This window comes from Hermetia illucens, chromosome 2 (genome assembly GCF_905115235.1).
Source record: "Hermetia illucens chromosome 2, iHerIll2.2.curated.20191125, whole genome shotgun sequence".
In the NCBI taxonomy this organism is placed as follows: domain Eukaryota; kingdom Metazoa; phylum Arthropoda; class Insecta; order Diptera; family Stratiomyidae; genus Hermetia; species Hermetia illucens.
This window is the reverse complement of record NC_051850.1, coordinates 163490359-163507179: the sequence shown is the minus strand read 5'-3', so window position 1 is coordinate 163507179 and position 16821 is coordinate 163490359. Positions and strand designations below refer to the sequence as shown.

General features: G+C 40.1%; 1 protein-coding gene across 4 annotated transcripts in view; it reads left to right on the top strand.

Moving 5' to 3' along the window:
* The window catches only part of LOC119647813 (aryl hydrocarbon receptor nuclear translocator-like protein 1), a 222400-nt gene extending 205588 nt beyond the window's left edge, over positions 1 to 16812 (top strand). For 3 of the 4 annotated variants that reach the window (XM_038049038.1, XM_038049036.1, XM_038049035.1), the window contains exons 6-10: positions 8456 to 8648; positions 8712 to 8943; positions 14569 to 15477; positions 15535 to 15680; positions 16031 to 16812. In XM_038049038.1, the coding sequence (XP_037904966.1) occupies positions 8456 to 8648; positions 8712 to 8943; positions 14569 to 15477; positions 15535 to 15680; positions 16031 to 16174 (1624 nt within the window). In that variant the 3' untranslated portion in view covers positions 16175 to 16812. The remainder of the gene's footprint in view (positions 1 to 8455; positions 8649 to 8711; positions 8944 to 14568; positions 15478 to 15534; positions 15681 to 16030) is intronic. The other variant, XM_038049037.1, reaches the window with a different exon arrangement.
* Positions 16813 to 16821: the final 9 nt, after the last annotated feature.

Below are 16821 nucleotides of genomic sequence, written 5' to 3'. Positions count from 1 at the left end.
TATATAATAACAATAATCGTTGGCGCCAATTCAATTGGATCAGAGCCCTGAAGTGTTTTAGAGACTTTATTCAAGATCGTAATGGTGGACTCCAATACACTGTAGGAAGCAATGTGGTCAGCCTTTCGTTCGCCCATGGTTATTATCCTGATTTGACTCAGGTATTCACGCTGAGTCGACTATTATTATTCGACATCCAATCACAATACAGATCCGTCTGTCACCAGTGAAATTTGATTCGCGACTTTCTCCTACGATAGCTTAACGACATAAGCACTGAGCCACCCGAGCACACAATTTAAATTAAAATAGAAAGTAAAATGGCTTCCTCTAGAGACATCTAAAGGTACACAACCTGCAAGTAGAGTCTAGATTGATATATGGTATATGGTTTATTCTTAAAAATAGTTATTCATGAGAATTGTGTAGACGATTAGAATTTTCCAAAGTAGCACCCTTGCGCATCTACACAATGTTGCCAACTTGTTTTCCATTTCTCGAAGGCTTCCAGAAACACCTGGACCGGAAAGTAAAGTAAATGAGCATGGACTTTTGCTTGGATTTGGTCACCCGGGCTTTACGGGGGCCTGGAGGAGAAGGGGCCTACCATTCTGACCCCTGTCGCTTTTTCTCCGGGTCGTACTCAAACACCCACCTCTCATCACCGGTCACTACACTGTCCAAAAAGTCGAGGTCCTCATTCGTATGATGAAGGAGATCCAGATTACTTGGCGTTCTGCCCCTCTGGCAACGCTCACGGCGCCAACTTCGAGCATACATTTCTGTTCTGGGGTTGAGGGATGCATAAGTTGTCAGCAATCGTTCGGCCTGGTTATCGTCTTCCACTCTTTCTCTATCCTCTCAGAATAACTTGCGTCACTCAAAAACATCCGATCTACATCACATCACTGTAGTCGTCCTTAATCATGCCATGAGGCCCTTTTTACCGAGCTTTACACGAAATTTGATTGCGCATTCTTCCCCCATGATTCTCTCTGACGAGCCGTTTCGGCAGGAGTTCACAGTACAAACGACCTGCTCTCTTCAACGGCCGAGAGCCAACAGCCGATTTTTCCTATCGTTCCCAATAACTCCCTCTATCGATCCTACGAATGCAGACCACCTATCGTCTACCTTTTCGCCTGGGAGTAAACCAATCCTACTAATTTCAGATCAGACAGAATGCAAGCTCTGAAATCCGTTTTTCTGCGAGAATGCAGTTAGGTATCTTAAAGTTAATCCACTGGACACAGGAAATACACCTTTAAAGCTATGTAACAATGCTAATGGCTTCATCTCTGATCAGCAGCTGACCATAAAGTAGACACGTCTAATGATCACAGCTGGGTGTTGCGCGACTACCAGACCTGACGAAAGAGGGGACAGACAGGATTAATTCCTCCGCGCCTCGAATTTGGTTGGGGCTGGAACAGTGGCTTTAACAAAACTAGATAAATATCTTGATAATAAGAAGGGTCCTTTCCATCCCGGGGGCCGAATTTTATTTCTAAGGATTTGATTTTATGTGAATATTCCGTAAGAGCATGCAAAAGGGTATTGACCGGTTTGTTAAATACAGAAGCTGTGGGAAGAAGAGCACAATACTGAGGAAAGCGACAGGATTTCAAATTCGCGATGTGCGAAAGAAAGGAAAAGGATTTCAATATCCTCAACACGTAAAAAAGTCGGCACAATCATTTGAACCGTACTGATGTTTTTGGTTCCGTCTGTTTAAAAAACATGGTTACGACTAAACGTGTTTAAAGTTTTCCAGTAACAAATCTTATGAAAAACTCAATCTTTTTGCAACTTTCTTCTAATCAGAGCCTTAAAGAATTTGCTCCTCTTCCTCGTGGGACTTGTTAACCATCTTGCTTTTTGTACGTTTAACGCATTGGCTCCTCTGTAGCTTCGACAAGTTTCATATCAGCAATGCGGCTAAACTACATGGCAATTACTCCCGTTTCAATGTTTAATTCTTTCATGGCGTGCAAAAGGCTTCTATCCTCCATCATTGAATGCAGCGACTTCCATAGTTTTCAAATTGCAATACAGATCCATAGGCGCCAGTTCATTGTTAAGAGTCTTACAACGTCTTGCACCAGTTTTAACATCGGTAAAGAGTGAGAGTCGGCGTCGTATCATCGGAGTACGCTGACCTGAGACTATCTCAAACGAACAACTTGATTGGCGCACAGGCTTGGCACTCGTTTGCGCTGTGATAGGAAGACGAAAGTGACAGTGAATAGGTCATACATTCCGGAGGGACCACAATTGACTTCCGGGTTATACCATGCAATGCATACTCAGTAAAAAGTTATAATAAGTGAAAGTAAGCGGCCCAGTCGACTTATATCAAAAAAAGCAACACCAATCACGGTATGGAAGCAATTAGGTAGAAAACTATCTTTTAATTCCGGTTCTAAGGGCCATCCAATCAGTAATATTTCGTGGAAAATGGGTTCATATTATTAGCAATGAAAACATCCCCAGCCCTCTCGTCCTACTTTTTACATCAAACAATTATGGCGGCACTCAAAATCGTGACAGAGTAGAGCGCCTCCTACCAAAATCCAGGTCCATATAAACATCGGTTTGTGAAAAGATATGCTTTTAATTCATGTAATGAATGAATGCTCTGGCCAAGGCAGTATCAGACAACTTACTGAGTATCTGTCACTTGGCACGTTGGCCATAAATTTCTTGGAAAATGTTGCCTAAAAGCTCGTGAAATTTTACACCGTAATAGGTTACTTACTTTTTGTGCTTTGCTTCGCCGGGCAATTAAGGTTTACTCGCTATTTACGTTACAAGAAGCTTGGAGGGTTGGATGGTGATTATATGTAGAGGATTGGGCTTTATTTTCCCACATTGCAGTCTGTTGGTTAAGTCTATGATTTACTAAAAGTCCGTTTAAGTGGATTATTTCATCCTACTCTCTATGGTAAAGAAATCTTCTACAAGGTGCATTTTCTAGATGATTAACAGATTAACATGGTAAGTGCGTGCATGTTGGATCTCCATCTTGTGTACATGAGTCCATAGAGGGCATTGGCCGGTTACTTGACCTTTTAGCGTCCTCTTTTCAAGTTTATTTAGTTTCTTAATTTCGACTGTTTCGATCCATCGTTGTATGAATTCACAACGCCTGCAGGCCAACCACCCCCATCGATAAACTAAATGTCTGAGCTCCAAACTTCGTATGGATTCACTAATTCCAAGTGCTTGAGTCCGGGCCCTACAAATGATGTTTAGGACCTTTCTTGTTTATCCATCCTTTTATAAGCGTAAATACTTTTGTGCCCCTCTATCCACTTCAACGTTATCCCCGTTTCGACCGCCAGGGGTTTAAGATTTTACTGATATTCCCTAAGGTATATAGATTTTATCACATCTGCACTTCTTCCAGAGATTCTGTCTCATTCAGGGTTTACCCTATCCATGTTGATCTGTCAATTGGTGACATGTCGTATTTTGGATTCACTCCCGTCCTACCTTCTGTTTTAGATACATCAGTGTGCCATAGTGTGTATTTTCTTAAATGGTTATCTATCACTCCAAACATTTCAGTTCTTCCATGCTTTCAGTTTTAGAGTCGAAGCAACATTTCAATTCGCTGTCCATCTCCCAGGGTGGAATTGTAATTTCGTTAGTAACTTTGTTGAAGCCATATCCCACCCAGATGTCTCTATTCTGCAAACATTGCGGCTCGGTAGTAATAGATTCCACTTACCCTTATCTATCATATATTTGAGAACTTTTTTTATAACTTTTGTTCTCTTCCATTCTCGGGTCGGCTTGAAGTTCAAGATTTTTATTCCGAATCAACTTGGTATCTACCATAAATTCACTCCCAAATATTTGACTTCCCTTAATAGTTGAAGCTGTTCACCAAAAAGAAATATGGGTTGTAGTTCTAAATTGTGAGGATCAACAAAGGCGTGACTACTATTGGGCTTTCGAAATCAGCTTGAAAAAAGGTAGTGCATGTGCGACACTTAAATTATGACCATGCATGTCCTACAACTCGTATTGAAGCTCAGAACATGAGCTGCAACTTTTCTCTTGTCTCTCTCACACTTATAGGATATGCTTCTGAACGTCTGCGGACAGACTTTTAGGTTCGTATCACGTAAAGCGTTCAGCTGTGACAAAAGGGAGTAGGTATTCCCTTAATGACCATACTTGGGTCAAAAGGCGATGTGGTAGGTAGAAGTCCCTACCGGCACGTGCGATGCTGAGCGAAGTCTACTAGACTACCACTAGATGACAACTTTGTACCCCAGTTTTTTTGATCAGAACCAATGTATGCGAGTGTTCCAGTCGATAGTGAGCGATTTAATCTCTCTGAGGTACTTTCCTCTATCATATTAGATAAAAAGTCTTTATCCCAGGCTTCATCGATTACATGCTTCAATTCTACCAGCGTTATTGGCTGCTATTTCGGGGAGATTATTCCCCAGAAGTTCTCAATCCGATTGACGTCTGAGTTGTTCGTGAGCCAGGTTATGGATGCTGTGACGTTTCAATAGTGGAAGCCAAACAATCTTGCGGAATTTGCTTATATCCAGCATCAGATTTTCCCACTTTCGTGTCTTATAATGCATCCAGAGACCATGACATACGGTGATGATTTAAGGGTTGATGTCGTGCATTCCTCGCTATACCGCTCTCCCTTTCTCTGACGAACTCATTGAAATTTGGAATTTGAATTCATCGGAAAAAAATGACTCCTTTCCCATTATCGGCACTCTAATTTCGCTTCTCTTTCACCCAGTTAGATCGCCTTTTCGTCATGGCTTTTGTCAATAGGGTTTTTTTTAACAGGTTTTCTGGCACAAAGCTTATTCAGGTAGCACTGCATCGTTCGCATGTTAATCTTGCATGAGCTCGATCTCTAGCCCTCTTTTGAATTCTGAGGCTTATCTGACAAGTTTTCCTGCAATCGCGAGCTGTCCCAACTTGTTTTTTCCCGCTTCCTTCATCTTGTCTAAACTTGCTATTTGTACTTGTTTAAGGGAACATCACAAAGTCGATTCATTTCTCTCTCTTCCTCCTTCCAAACTAGAATTCTCGCCTTTTGAATTTAATTGTCCTTTCTGTAATACTCACTCGAATGCATCTGAATTCTCGAAATCAGATATCCTTTAAAAAAAAGTTTTATAAAAGGTGCGCAAAATTGTTGATTGAGGGCATACTCCTTAGTTAGGGTCGTAGAGAGAAATTCCGGACCCGAAGTGACAATTGTACGAAAAAACCGTATTCGAGTTGAAAATTGTATGAGTCTAGGATGAAAATTATGCGAACCCTTCATTATCCCCTTTTCCTCATTTAAATTTCTATTCCGGGCCCCGAAGAAACAGCGGGCCTGGGGGGATCCTTTCTTTCCACCCCCTCTCGTCAGGCCTGCCCTTAGTCTATAAAATCATTTTAGCCTAATAAAACTAACACCAACAACCAATTTGTTACCCATCCTCCCATGGGCACTTCAAGGATGATCGTGAGTATGGGTGAGAACACATGAGTTTCTCAACTTTCTTCTCAACTCACCTTTTCCCATGAATCAAGTGTTCCTAAGCCTCATTTCTCTCTTTCCTAGTAGAGTTTGGTCTACTGTCCTTTGGCAGTATACCATAAGAGCTTATCATTTTTTGTGTTTGTCTTATGGCTCATTGTCTTGTAGATGATTGCCTTCCAGAAGTGTCTGGTTTTACTGACCTTTGTTGAAAATTGTTGCTGACCCAGCTTCTATTTTATATTTTCCCAACTTTATGTGAAATGACAAACTTTTCGTTCTGATTCTTGAAAATTGTAATATTTTTTTCTTCCTCGCGTGCTATTGGACCAGAACCGTCAACCTTTGCCACTTTTCTTTAGGTTTTAGGAGTATCTCTGGTAGTAGTCAAACCGGATGATAATTTTGACCACCTCCACTACAATATCATTGGAAAATGCTTAAGCCAACCTTCTTTCCAGCAACAACGGGGTGAGTCTGCCGTTTTTTTTTGAAAATGCTGGGATTCCTGTGTCTGCACCCAGTTGATGGCGAACCGGACCACTTGGGAACCAACTTTCTTTCTCTCTTGTGATCCACGGACTTCTCTTTTTTGGGTTAAACAGCCAAGTTTTTCAAAAAAGTTGACTGACGTTTTTATCCAGGTCATAGGCAACTCATAAGATGCTGCCTCACCTCTGCCTGGGAGCAGCGTGATCGAAAGCGATGACAGGTACCAATCCCTCCATTTATATATCATCGTCAACACGACATGAGTGCGAATTATATTGAACTGAAATCCATCGTAAGTTCAGACCTAAACCAGGCCGAAGTTTTTTTCTGTTAAGGTTGTTGGGAGTCCTGAGTCCGCACCCATTTGATGACAGACCGGACCGGATGTCCATCGTTGATCCAAAGAATGTATTTTCGAAAACGTCTACTATATCCAGCAAGATTCCGAAAATTGTCTTTTTCCTATTTATTGCAGTTTCAATTATTGATTCTAGCTGACGAAATACCGTCTGATAAGGCTCTCCTATTCTCTCTCTTTTTCTGATGCTAATTATGCTTGGTGCTATGTAGAGGGAAAAGTGTTAGTTTCTCTCCAATGTGTTTTTCAGCTGGTTTTTTCAACGTCTTGACGAAAAAAAGTAGGATTGATTAACCTATAGTCTTTAGCTTTGAATTGATCTTACCCTGGCTTTTCTAGAAAAGCCACCTAACCACCACCACCCCATATCGTCGTTATGTAGCCGTATGCAGTACCATCTTTGCAAATTTTAATTAATTAGCATTCTATGACTGAGGTCGCTTGCTGTAGGAGTAGCACCAATCTGGACAAGATGGTCCATAAGGTTCAAATGAGTTCACCATCTAATTCAATGTTGCAGTCGTCTACTGAATATCATCGTTTCTTCCAATTTAATTTTACCACTTATTCTTATTGTAGAATCTGAAAAGTGAGTTTCTAAACAGATTTCTAAATTTTTCCTTAAATTTTTCGTATATGTTCCGTCAGGTTTTTCAATGTTCCATTCGGATTAGCTGGATTTTTAGCTAGAGTCCTTTGAATGTCAATTCCTTCTGGAAGGGTTTCCATTTTCTCTGGGTTTCCTACACGAGTCCTTCTTGGGTTTTGGATTTTATTTATGCTGGGTAAGTATTTAGTTATGTTCTTGCCACAGGCCCTTCCTCTTTGCCCTATTGAATAATCAACCTATTTTCTGTTGAAAATTAGATAGTGAGGTGATAATTGGCTTAATAGGCTCATCCACGGACACTTCGATGTGTCTTATTTGATTTTAGTTTTCTTTCCTCCTCCTCCGTTCCATCTAAATCATCAGATTTCATCTGTCCGAATTCATGTTGCGTTGCTCGCGATATACTGTGTACTGTTTGGATTACCATTTTTACCGATCTTTATCCGAATGTTGATATGATCTCGGAAGGGGGGCGGGGCATACCCTTGGCTTGCCTGAGAACATATTTTATATGAAATTATCTCCAAGGTTGCCGAGGCCGGCTCTCACATCCTTCTTGGGTTCATCATCTAGATTGCCTTCAGTATTTAGCGCCCCTTAGGTCACATTCTTGAACATTAATTGAGACAAGCCAATGCAACTTTTCCATTCCTTGACTTAAGGCACCTTCAAGCTATCGTTATCAAATCTTAGAACAAGATTTATACCACTGATTCGGGTTTAGAATCGATTATGATTCACTTTTTGACCTGGGGTTCTGAGGAGTAACTTCTCTGGATTCCCAACTACCTGGTCTCAATAGAGTGGCAATATTCCATGAGCGCCAAAGCGTCTTTTATCGACCTTTAGTCTGTCGATTTTAGCTTCAAGATGAAGACGCATCTGTTTAAGTAACTATTTATGAACTGAGATCCAGTGGAGGGTTGATACTTGCATTCCTTAGACAGATTAAGTGTTTGCATTGTCTAGCTCTGCTCTTAGTCAATTTTCACTTTAGGGTACTTTTCAAGCACAACGACGATCTCCAGAGCGGCTAGTGCTTTTGATTCGTTAGGTCTGATCTTTAGGATTTCGACCCTCACAACAGCTTTGGCCTATCTGATTGGATCAGTCCCGATATTTCCCTTCCTCGTTCTATGGTCCCCTTTCGCGTTGGACTTTAGATCACCGGAAACTTTCTCTAAATAACTAAGCTCTTGATAAGATCAATAAAGGCAAAATTCAAAAGGAGGTTACGATCTTTCATGGTATTTTTCGTCCAAACCTGTGGAACATTATCGTATCGCCTACTTCGTTCTTTTTCATTTTCTAGATCATCTATTTATCGATATTTTGAGCGGAATTCTAATTGAATATATATTTCCAATAATATTATACAATATATAATCTAATTTTAACTGAAATATTCTTTACTTCGAGAAAGATCTTTTCATTATTTGCTAGAATATTTTCCTTATATGTTATTCATTTTTCGTTACAGACTTGCACGCGCTGGGCCCCGGTCTGAACCACCTACATATGAAATAGTGAAAATCGATGGATACTTTCGACGTGCGGACTCAGCGCCTCGGGGCGTTAAAACCAGCACGTACCCTTCTGGTCTTCAGCTCATCAGGAGACCTCGCGGTCGGGACGATTCGATTCCTCTGCATACTATCAGCGGAAACGATATAGTAAATACAGAATAAATAGATCATTTGGAATTTTATTTGTAATTTTAACATATTTATTTTCAGGTCCTCATAGCATTGGCCCGCGTCATCAAGCCTCCCAAAGTATGCGAAAGATTGCTGGAAGCAAATCACTATGAATATAAGACACGGCACCTAATCGACGGACGAATAATTCAATGTGACCAAAGAATTTCACTCGTAGCTGGCTACATGACCGACGAAGTAAATGGATTGTCACCATTCACATTCATGCATCAAGATGATGTTCGATGGGTCATAGTGGCATTACGTCAAAGTAAGTTTTTGTTACTATGAAGATCAACGTATGAATTATTCAGTTTGAATCGAAATTTTAAGTTATTTATCTCTGGACATGAAACTGAGGAGGCAGAGATCTTTTATTGTTCCTATTTTCGATATTATTTTTAAAGTTCTACGGTAAGAAAGGATGATGTAATTCGATATTCACACATCTGGACTTTAGGGGAATATAGTATTGATCTGTTCAAAATGTGATGACACGCATCATTTGCTCTAATTGCATTCAGTATGCTGTTTGCTTCCCAACTGCGATGACTCATGTAAGCCAGCAGGCTACCTCTCTACTGTCACGTCTGCAGTGCCATAAATCCATATTATTTGGACCAGCTTCCATTGCTTAAAAATCGTAGGAGTTGCTAATATCGAAACAAAGAAAAGCAGTTGAAATCATCGATAGCAATAATTGGATCAAGATTTACCTGTTAAGTAGACTAGCCCTACACCTAACCACTAGTTAAGTAAGGTTGCTGGAGATTACATTATGAAACACTTAAAAATCTATGAATAATATCTGCTTACCATAAACTACTCAAAAGGCAGAAAATCAAATATTCAGTGGATTTTTTTAAGGCCAGGGTCTTGGACGTTATCTTTTATTCAGAAGCTTCTTAATACAGAAAGTGGGAAATGATAACGCGCTAGTATTCGCCTTACACAAGTATTGTGGGGGATTTTGATTTTTTTTAAAATTCACTGCACCCATTTGCATAAATTTTCCTCTGTAATTCGAATCATAATTAACAATTAAGGAAATATAAGATTGGAACTAACTACAAGGGGAGAAGAAAAGAGGGTAAAAATTGCATCTAAAATGTTCATATTCAACACTAGAAAATCAAGCAGAAATTTTAATTCAATGTTTAATCGCAATGCGGCAAATTTATGTTATTTTTATCCTAAAGATCAAGAGATTCTTCTTCGCTCCAAATCTACCGGGTGAATGCTAAAAAGACTGGACTAGCTCTTTTTACTAGGAACATTAAGTGGGGCTAAGCGATACCCATCTTATCAGAAGTGAAAATCCAGCTACTACACTCAAATATTTAAGCAGCGTATATCGACTCCAAGCAAACGTTGAAGCTTTATATCCAGGAACAATATCACAAACCCTGGTGCTGTAGGACTCGACAGATAAAAGACTTAAGGATTTGTCACAACAACGGATTTACGCAATTTACACATCTAGAATTAGACCATTTTCACATGTATGCATGCATCGGCTAGTGGCCGAGGCTGAACTTTACTGAATATGATGCAAACTACGCCGAGCGCAGCACTCGAAGCTACACCAAATCCTGCTGCCATTCATCAGCTGTCGATGCATATAAGGTCGATATGTTACCATTGACAAGTTAACTTGGAAATCTACACCAACAACAGGTCGAAAATAGAAAGGTCATGAGACTCGAGTATTCTCGGACAATCGGGTAAGGGAACTGGTCCGACCACGTACCACGTGCGTCTGTCTGGAACCATTATCAACGCTAAATAGTAGCAGCATATCAAGCCAGGCGGTTTGTAGTTGCCATGAGCTGCTTAGCTCAACTTAACTGACCGAACGAACCATTCTTGATGCGAATGCCAGAGCACTCGAAAGTCGCTGAATGAAAAGACTGACGGACTGGCTCACCAGGAATTTGGCCACAATGGAGGGGCCAGAGTCAAAATTTGGCGTCAGGCCAGATCTACTGTCAACTCTGAAAGGTGAAGCCCACACAGCCGGATGAAATAGAATAGAATTTAAATGTGCGTCGTCAGATGAAAATCATTGTTAAAAAATCCGGAATCTTCAGAGGAGGTTTTTAATTGCCCCCTAAGAAAGTGGGCATGAACACTGTGATCTGGACACTGATCCTTAAGCTACCACATGAAAAAACGGAGGAGATAGTCCTGCATTGTATATGCAGCTGCCCGGCATCCTCATACCTCCGACGACAAAACCTCGGAGAGTTCTTCTGTAATAAAGAATCTGCGCACTTTCTACTCCCTAAAAACGTTCTCAGATTCGTAAAAGCCGGGATGATACGCCTTGTATAGGTGACCCTGCCTAAATGTTTGGAGTTACGGCTCTCACCATTAAATTAACCTTGCTTAACTTAAAGCTACCGTTCCAGAAGGGGTTGCAATTTGCCTTCAATACAAGAGGGCAAATATAGTACGTGTGTGTCTTCTACGTCATCCATTTTTCATGCGAATCTCAACTCTTCTCTACTTTTTTCGTCAGCGACGGCATTGAATTTAATTCGTTAGACCTTTCTTCAATGCAACAAAATTTTGCATCCAACTCCATCTGAGTGGTATGCGATTACTATGACGAGTAACTGTTCCAAGCTCATTCACAAATAAAATGACTTTCCTCATACACAGATATAGTATATCGACTATAGATATATATAAGAAAAGAAACGCAACACCAATTCGTCCCTGAACGGCAAAGCAATCGCACTGATAATCCACCGTACATTCTGCCAATGGGTGATCCTTGAACAATTAAATACGTCAGACTTCTGTCCCTTGAACGACGATACTTCCCTTCGTATTGTGGGTTATGCGTTATCTCCACTGATATCTCAAATGCTGCGGCTGGTATTGTTATTGTTCTCACGTTCCGTTTCGACCATCTCCGAATCTTACTGGGACGACTTTATAAATCGCACGAATGCGGCTTTCATACTCGTATCAGCATCTACTGAAGTACGCAATGCTGAAACCAACTTTAGGAAGCTTTGTCTGAAGTAACAGCAAAATACTTTCCACCGAGATGAATTTCCTAAATAGGGTCAAATTTTCCCATTTCAACCCCTAAATTACAGACCAAAGAGATCGCATTCTGAACACAACCACGAAATCCAAAGGATTTAAACCCATAATTCTGTGGTATCCGTAAACGTGGTTTGCATACCTAAGCACTTGCGATTTCTTGTCCACTATTACAGCCCGCAAAGTACTCGTACTTCATATCCCCCGCAAACATCTTTCATGTCGGGTCATATGGGGAGTCATCATGCCCGAAGCGATAAAGGTCCTACGTCCTTTCGGTAAATCTTCCTATCCCTCTTGCCACCGCAGAGTAAATTCAGTTCGTGCTAATTACCGATAGGTACGGGTCTCTTCGATAGGATATGTTGCATCAGAGATCATGCCTGCTATCAAACATGTTGCTTCATCGGATGTCTTTCGGTTTTTCGACGGTAGACACACAATATTCGCAATGTACCTAATCGATGTGGGCCTCAAAGTTCTGTACAAATGGAGCCCCGTGCATTCAACCTAAGAAATCCGTAAAACTATATATCTCATGTCTAGAGCTTCCGTTTTCCGATTTGTTGTAAATTTTCCTTAATTTAAAAAACAAACACGCCTATGTTTTTCCATATATCCTCCTGCTTTGGAAGCACCTTTTCCAATGAATTAGAAGCTTTTCGACGCTTTCCTCTTCGGACATATCTTCAGCCATTGACACAAAAACGTTGCGACCCTCATCGATTCGTCGGACGCCAAGCTAAAGTGACCCAAAAGGTAGAAATTAAGTGTTCTGAAAAGATGAGGATCATAGGCTGATAAATCTAGACTGTATAGCGAATGCCCAAGTGGTTTGTAGTGTTGAACTTTTTTGCTCATGTGTTTCTATTTCAAATTCTTTTTCTTGAGGGTTAGCACTGTCTGCAAGAAGAATCTTTTCATTGATTTTGCTTTCCATTTCCTTCTATGTGCCCTTTTCGCACCACCGCACTTGATTGTAAAGGAAATCGGTGTAAAAGGCACTTTGGAGATAACAAACTGTTACCAATATATTCTTCGTTGATAACCACGTCTTAGCCTTCACTTGTTTTTCTTCCTCTTCTCTTTGCTGGCCAGCTTTGACTCGGGCGTATAATAGTTAACCCTTCTACTGCGTTCTACTGCGACGATACGATTTGAAAGGTTCTCGTCTCTTGTTCGTAACGATTCTTCAGGGTAGGTATTCATCCTCGGATGATGATCGTGGCTCTCGTTGTCTATTTTCTCTTTTCCTCCAGAAATTTTTCTACTTCATTTAAACACTCTTGTCCTTCAGAGGTTATTTTTCCGGTACTATGCTTGCAAGTATCGTAAAATTTCGGTCGGAGTTAACTTTTTAATTAGCATGAATTTGAAACTATTTATTCCTTAAGATAACCGTGCATCTGTTCAGTTACACCTGAACAGCCCACAGTCCATCCCGCTTAAACTGAAAACTCCATAGACATACTGGCAATACGGATGGCACAATCAATTGAATCCTTTTCGCGAAAAGCATTGGACATACAATTCGTATGAATGCACAATCGGTACTGACAGGCCAGCCGGCTCCTACACAAATTCCAGCCACTGTTTACCTTTGGACTATTCATGCATAACTGGCAGGCTCACTGGAACGCGTATGGTTGGTTTTAGTTTACATTAACTAGAATAACGAGACCTGCTGGTAGTGTATAGAGTGATCAGTACATTTATAGGAGACCAAAGCGCTGTCCATAATAAACCACAGTTACCTGCTTACTAAGCAATCTTTGGCAGGATGTTACCAAAATGATCATCCTAACCGCCGTCAAATGAATTCTCGCAAAATTCGGCGCAATAGGAAAGCTCTGAAATAGAGTGCCCAAGGATTTAAAAGGGAACTTCCCCTCGATGTAGTTTTTAGACGTCATTGCCCCATGTTCGAATCTCGCTGATCATGGTTGTTTGTGTCCATGTATATGCTGTTCGGCTGATGTAGGCTTATCAATTGTACAGCATTAACTGTGGTGTTAATGAAACTGAAATATGAATATCTTCAATTGCTCGGTAGCTCTCACGTTACTTATTTTACTTTTCTTGGCCTTGATGCGGAGGAGGCTGAAATGCTTTGCTAAAATTTAATTCAATACACAGGGACACGGGACGTTACTACAATAACGACGACAATAAATAATTGCTATTTTTGGCTTAGGATTGAGGAGTCCTGAGTCCGCATTCACTTAATGTCGAACCGGACCAAATATGTTAGAGAGCAACTTGCCCCCACTCTTTATGGTCGATGGACTCCTACGGTTTTTTACCAACTAATCAGACGCTGCCTCACCTCTGCCCTGGGAGCAGCGTGATCGAAGTGGGAAGCAGGTGTTATGCGGGTGCGACTTATATCCAACGTAAATCGAGGGTGTCCAGAGTCCGCATCCATTTGATGACTTCCTCAGCAAAAAATAGACAACTCCCAGGGCCAAGGTGGGGCAGCGTCTGATGAGTTGCCTCTCCCTTGGTAAAAAACCATAGCCAATTTTGTAGTAGACGAAAATCTAATCACTTAATAATTGCCAATGTTTCCTGGATATATTTTTCGCAGTTCAAACATGTACCCTAAAATCTTTCCAACCTAGCATCCAGATTCCTCAGTTTCATGTCAGGCAGGGCTTAATTATGTTATTGTAAAATTCACCATTCTATTCTATCACTACCTTATTTCATGAAGTTTTTAGAAAAACTCAGATATAGACGAGCATTAATTATGACCTAATAAAAACTGAACTATTCAAATATTTAAATCTAAAATGTATATTTTGCTAACATCTATAATGTTCCCTTTTATATTTTCCAGTGTACGATTGCAATAGCACTTATGGTGAATCTTGCTATCGTCTTATAACCCGTACGGGCAAGTTCATCTACCTCAAAACCCGGGGCTACCTAGAAATTGATAAAGAAAAAAATAAAGTTCAATCATTTATATGTATTAATACGCTTGTTGACGAAGATGAGGGAAAAAGACGGGTTCGTGAAATGAAAGCTAAATTCTCTGTCTTCGTCAAAACAAAAATACCTCCATCGGCTATAGATGCTCCAGCGGCTGAAAATCCTCAGCAACTGGAGCGCGCCATACTCTGCCTAATCCATAATTTGGATAAATCAAATGAAAGCGAAGACGATTCAAATGGTCCGGAGAAGAGTGATGGTAGCCAACGACATTCGAAATCGCCACCGCTTGTACTTGTTCCGCCCAAGCCATGTACCATAAAGTCCTCGATAACGAAAAGCGTGAATGTCGTCAATATTACGGCAAAACACTTTCAGAATAAATCGCATTTAAATAACGTGAAAAGTCCAAATCCCGATGAGGAGGGAACCGCCAATTCACCGACGAATCGCGAGGTCAAAACTCCGGATGTTGAACGTAAAGATGAGAATGACAGAGTTGCAGGGCTAGAGGCAATTGTTGTGAAGGAGGAGAATGATTCGGATTGCGAACAAAGAGTGCCACCACTGCCCACAGCTACAGGATACTTCGAAATGAGCACATACACCCAATCCATGTCGAGTTCTTCGTCCCTCGATCCAAATATCCTAAGTTGCGCAGATCAGCCAGTTCGGTCGAGATCGGTTCTTAAGCGAATGCGCAGTTTCGATCAGTTTGAAGATGAGAATGAAAGTATAGCTCCAAAGAGAAATGTTTCAGAAAACCATATTTTTAGGACACCATCAATACAAGATCTTACGAATCCGAGTGCTGGTATGTATGATTTAAATAGCGAATTGTATTTTAATAACAAAGAATTCATAATGTCAGCAGATTTGTTGCAAGTTCTACCAAACTCCTTCGAAGCTCTGGATAGATCCCTCCTGCATGTAGAAAGTGCAACTACGGAACTCAAGGACCAGTGCAATAATTTCCGAATCGATGCAAGTACTCAGCACCAACTGGATGAAATTATTGTAAGTCCCAAAAAAAGTTGATAGCCTTTTGTGTATGCATTACCTAAGCAGTCACGAGAACGGCGTTGCGAGTTTAATTAAATTAATTTTGATTTAAATTTCAAAACCGTGTAAATTCCTATTTAGCCAGTTTCATAGAATAAATGTTCGCTTTATTGGACCGTAACGTGTCAAGTGTTTATTGATAAGTTTCTTCATCTTTCCAAGGGCACTGTTCAGGCGGAAGATCACATCAACCATTGCGATCTTCCGGAGCACCTCATTTACTGAAATATAGACTTTGAAATGCTGCTTAATCAAATGATAGCTTGTGATATCGAATACCCTCAAATTCCATTTCTTTCCAACAGGAGGAGCACCAGGAGCAACGAGAAATGCTTGAATCAATGCAAAGCGAGTTTCAAGCGCACCTCAACAACACCGGACCGATTCGACCAAATTTGAAGGACAGCAATCCAGCCTTCTCCAATAAAAATGAGTTGAAACCAAGATAAGATTAATGTGCCCCAGAAGTAAAAAGTACATCGGAAAACTAAATTTGATATTGTTTATATACACTAAGTGAACTATATACTAGATGTATAAGCCAAGATTAAATTACCGAAGACTTTTGTCCTTCAAAACAATGGTATTTCATTTGTTTATGGTTTCTATTAGGAAAAGTTCACTTCATTTAGGAGATCTAATGGAACAGAAGAAGAAAATTAGTGTTTCCGGTTTTATTATATTGTTTATATATTAGTAGACTTCTATTGTTATTGTTATAAATTATATAAGAATTAGGAGAAAGGAGAATTAGACAGATTATTGGAAGCAAACTCTGGGGCAATATATATGTATGAATGTTTTTATAGCTCTATTTTTATCATTTAACGTTTCTGTTCGTTTATAATTCTTATTTATTTTTTATTCTTTTGTTTTAAGTATAAGACCAACATACCTCAATTTAAGTTTAAATTTGTGCGTAAGAAATTTTAGACTATGCAAGAAAAATTTTATTGTTCGTTTGTACGTAAGTGTAATAAAAGAAAAATAAAAAAAAAACAAGGAAAATATGTTAACTGAACTTTACAGCATTCAGTTTTACTGAAGATATCTATATACAATAAACTGTCAATATTTACGTAAAGAGGCCAATGTT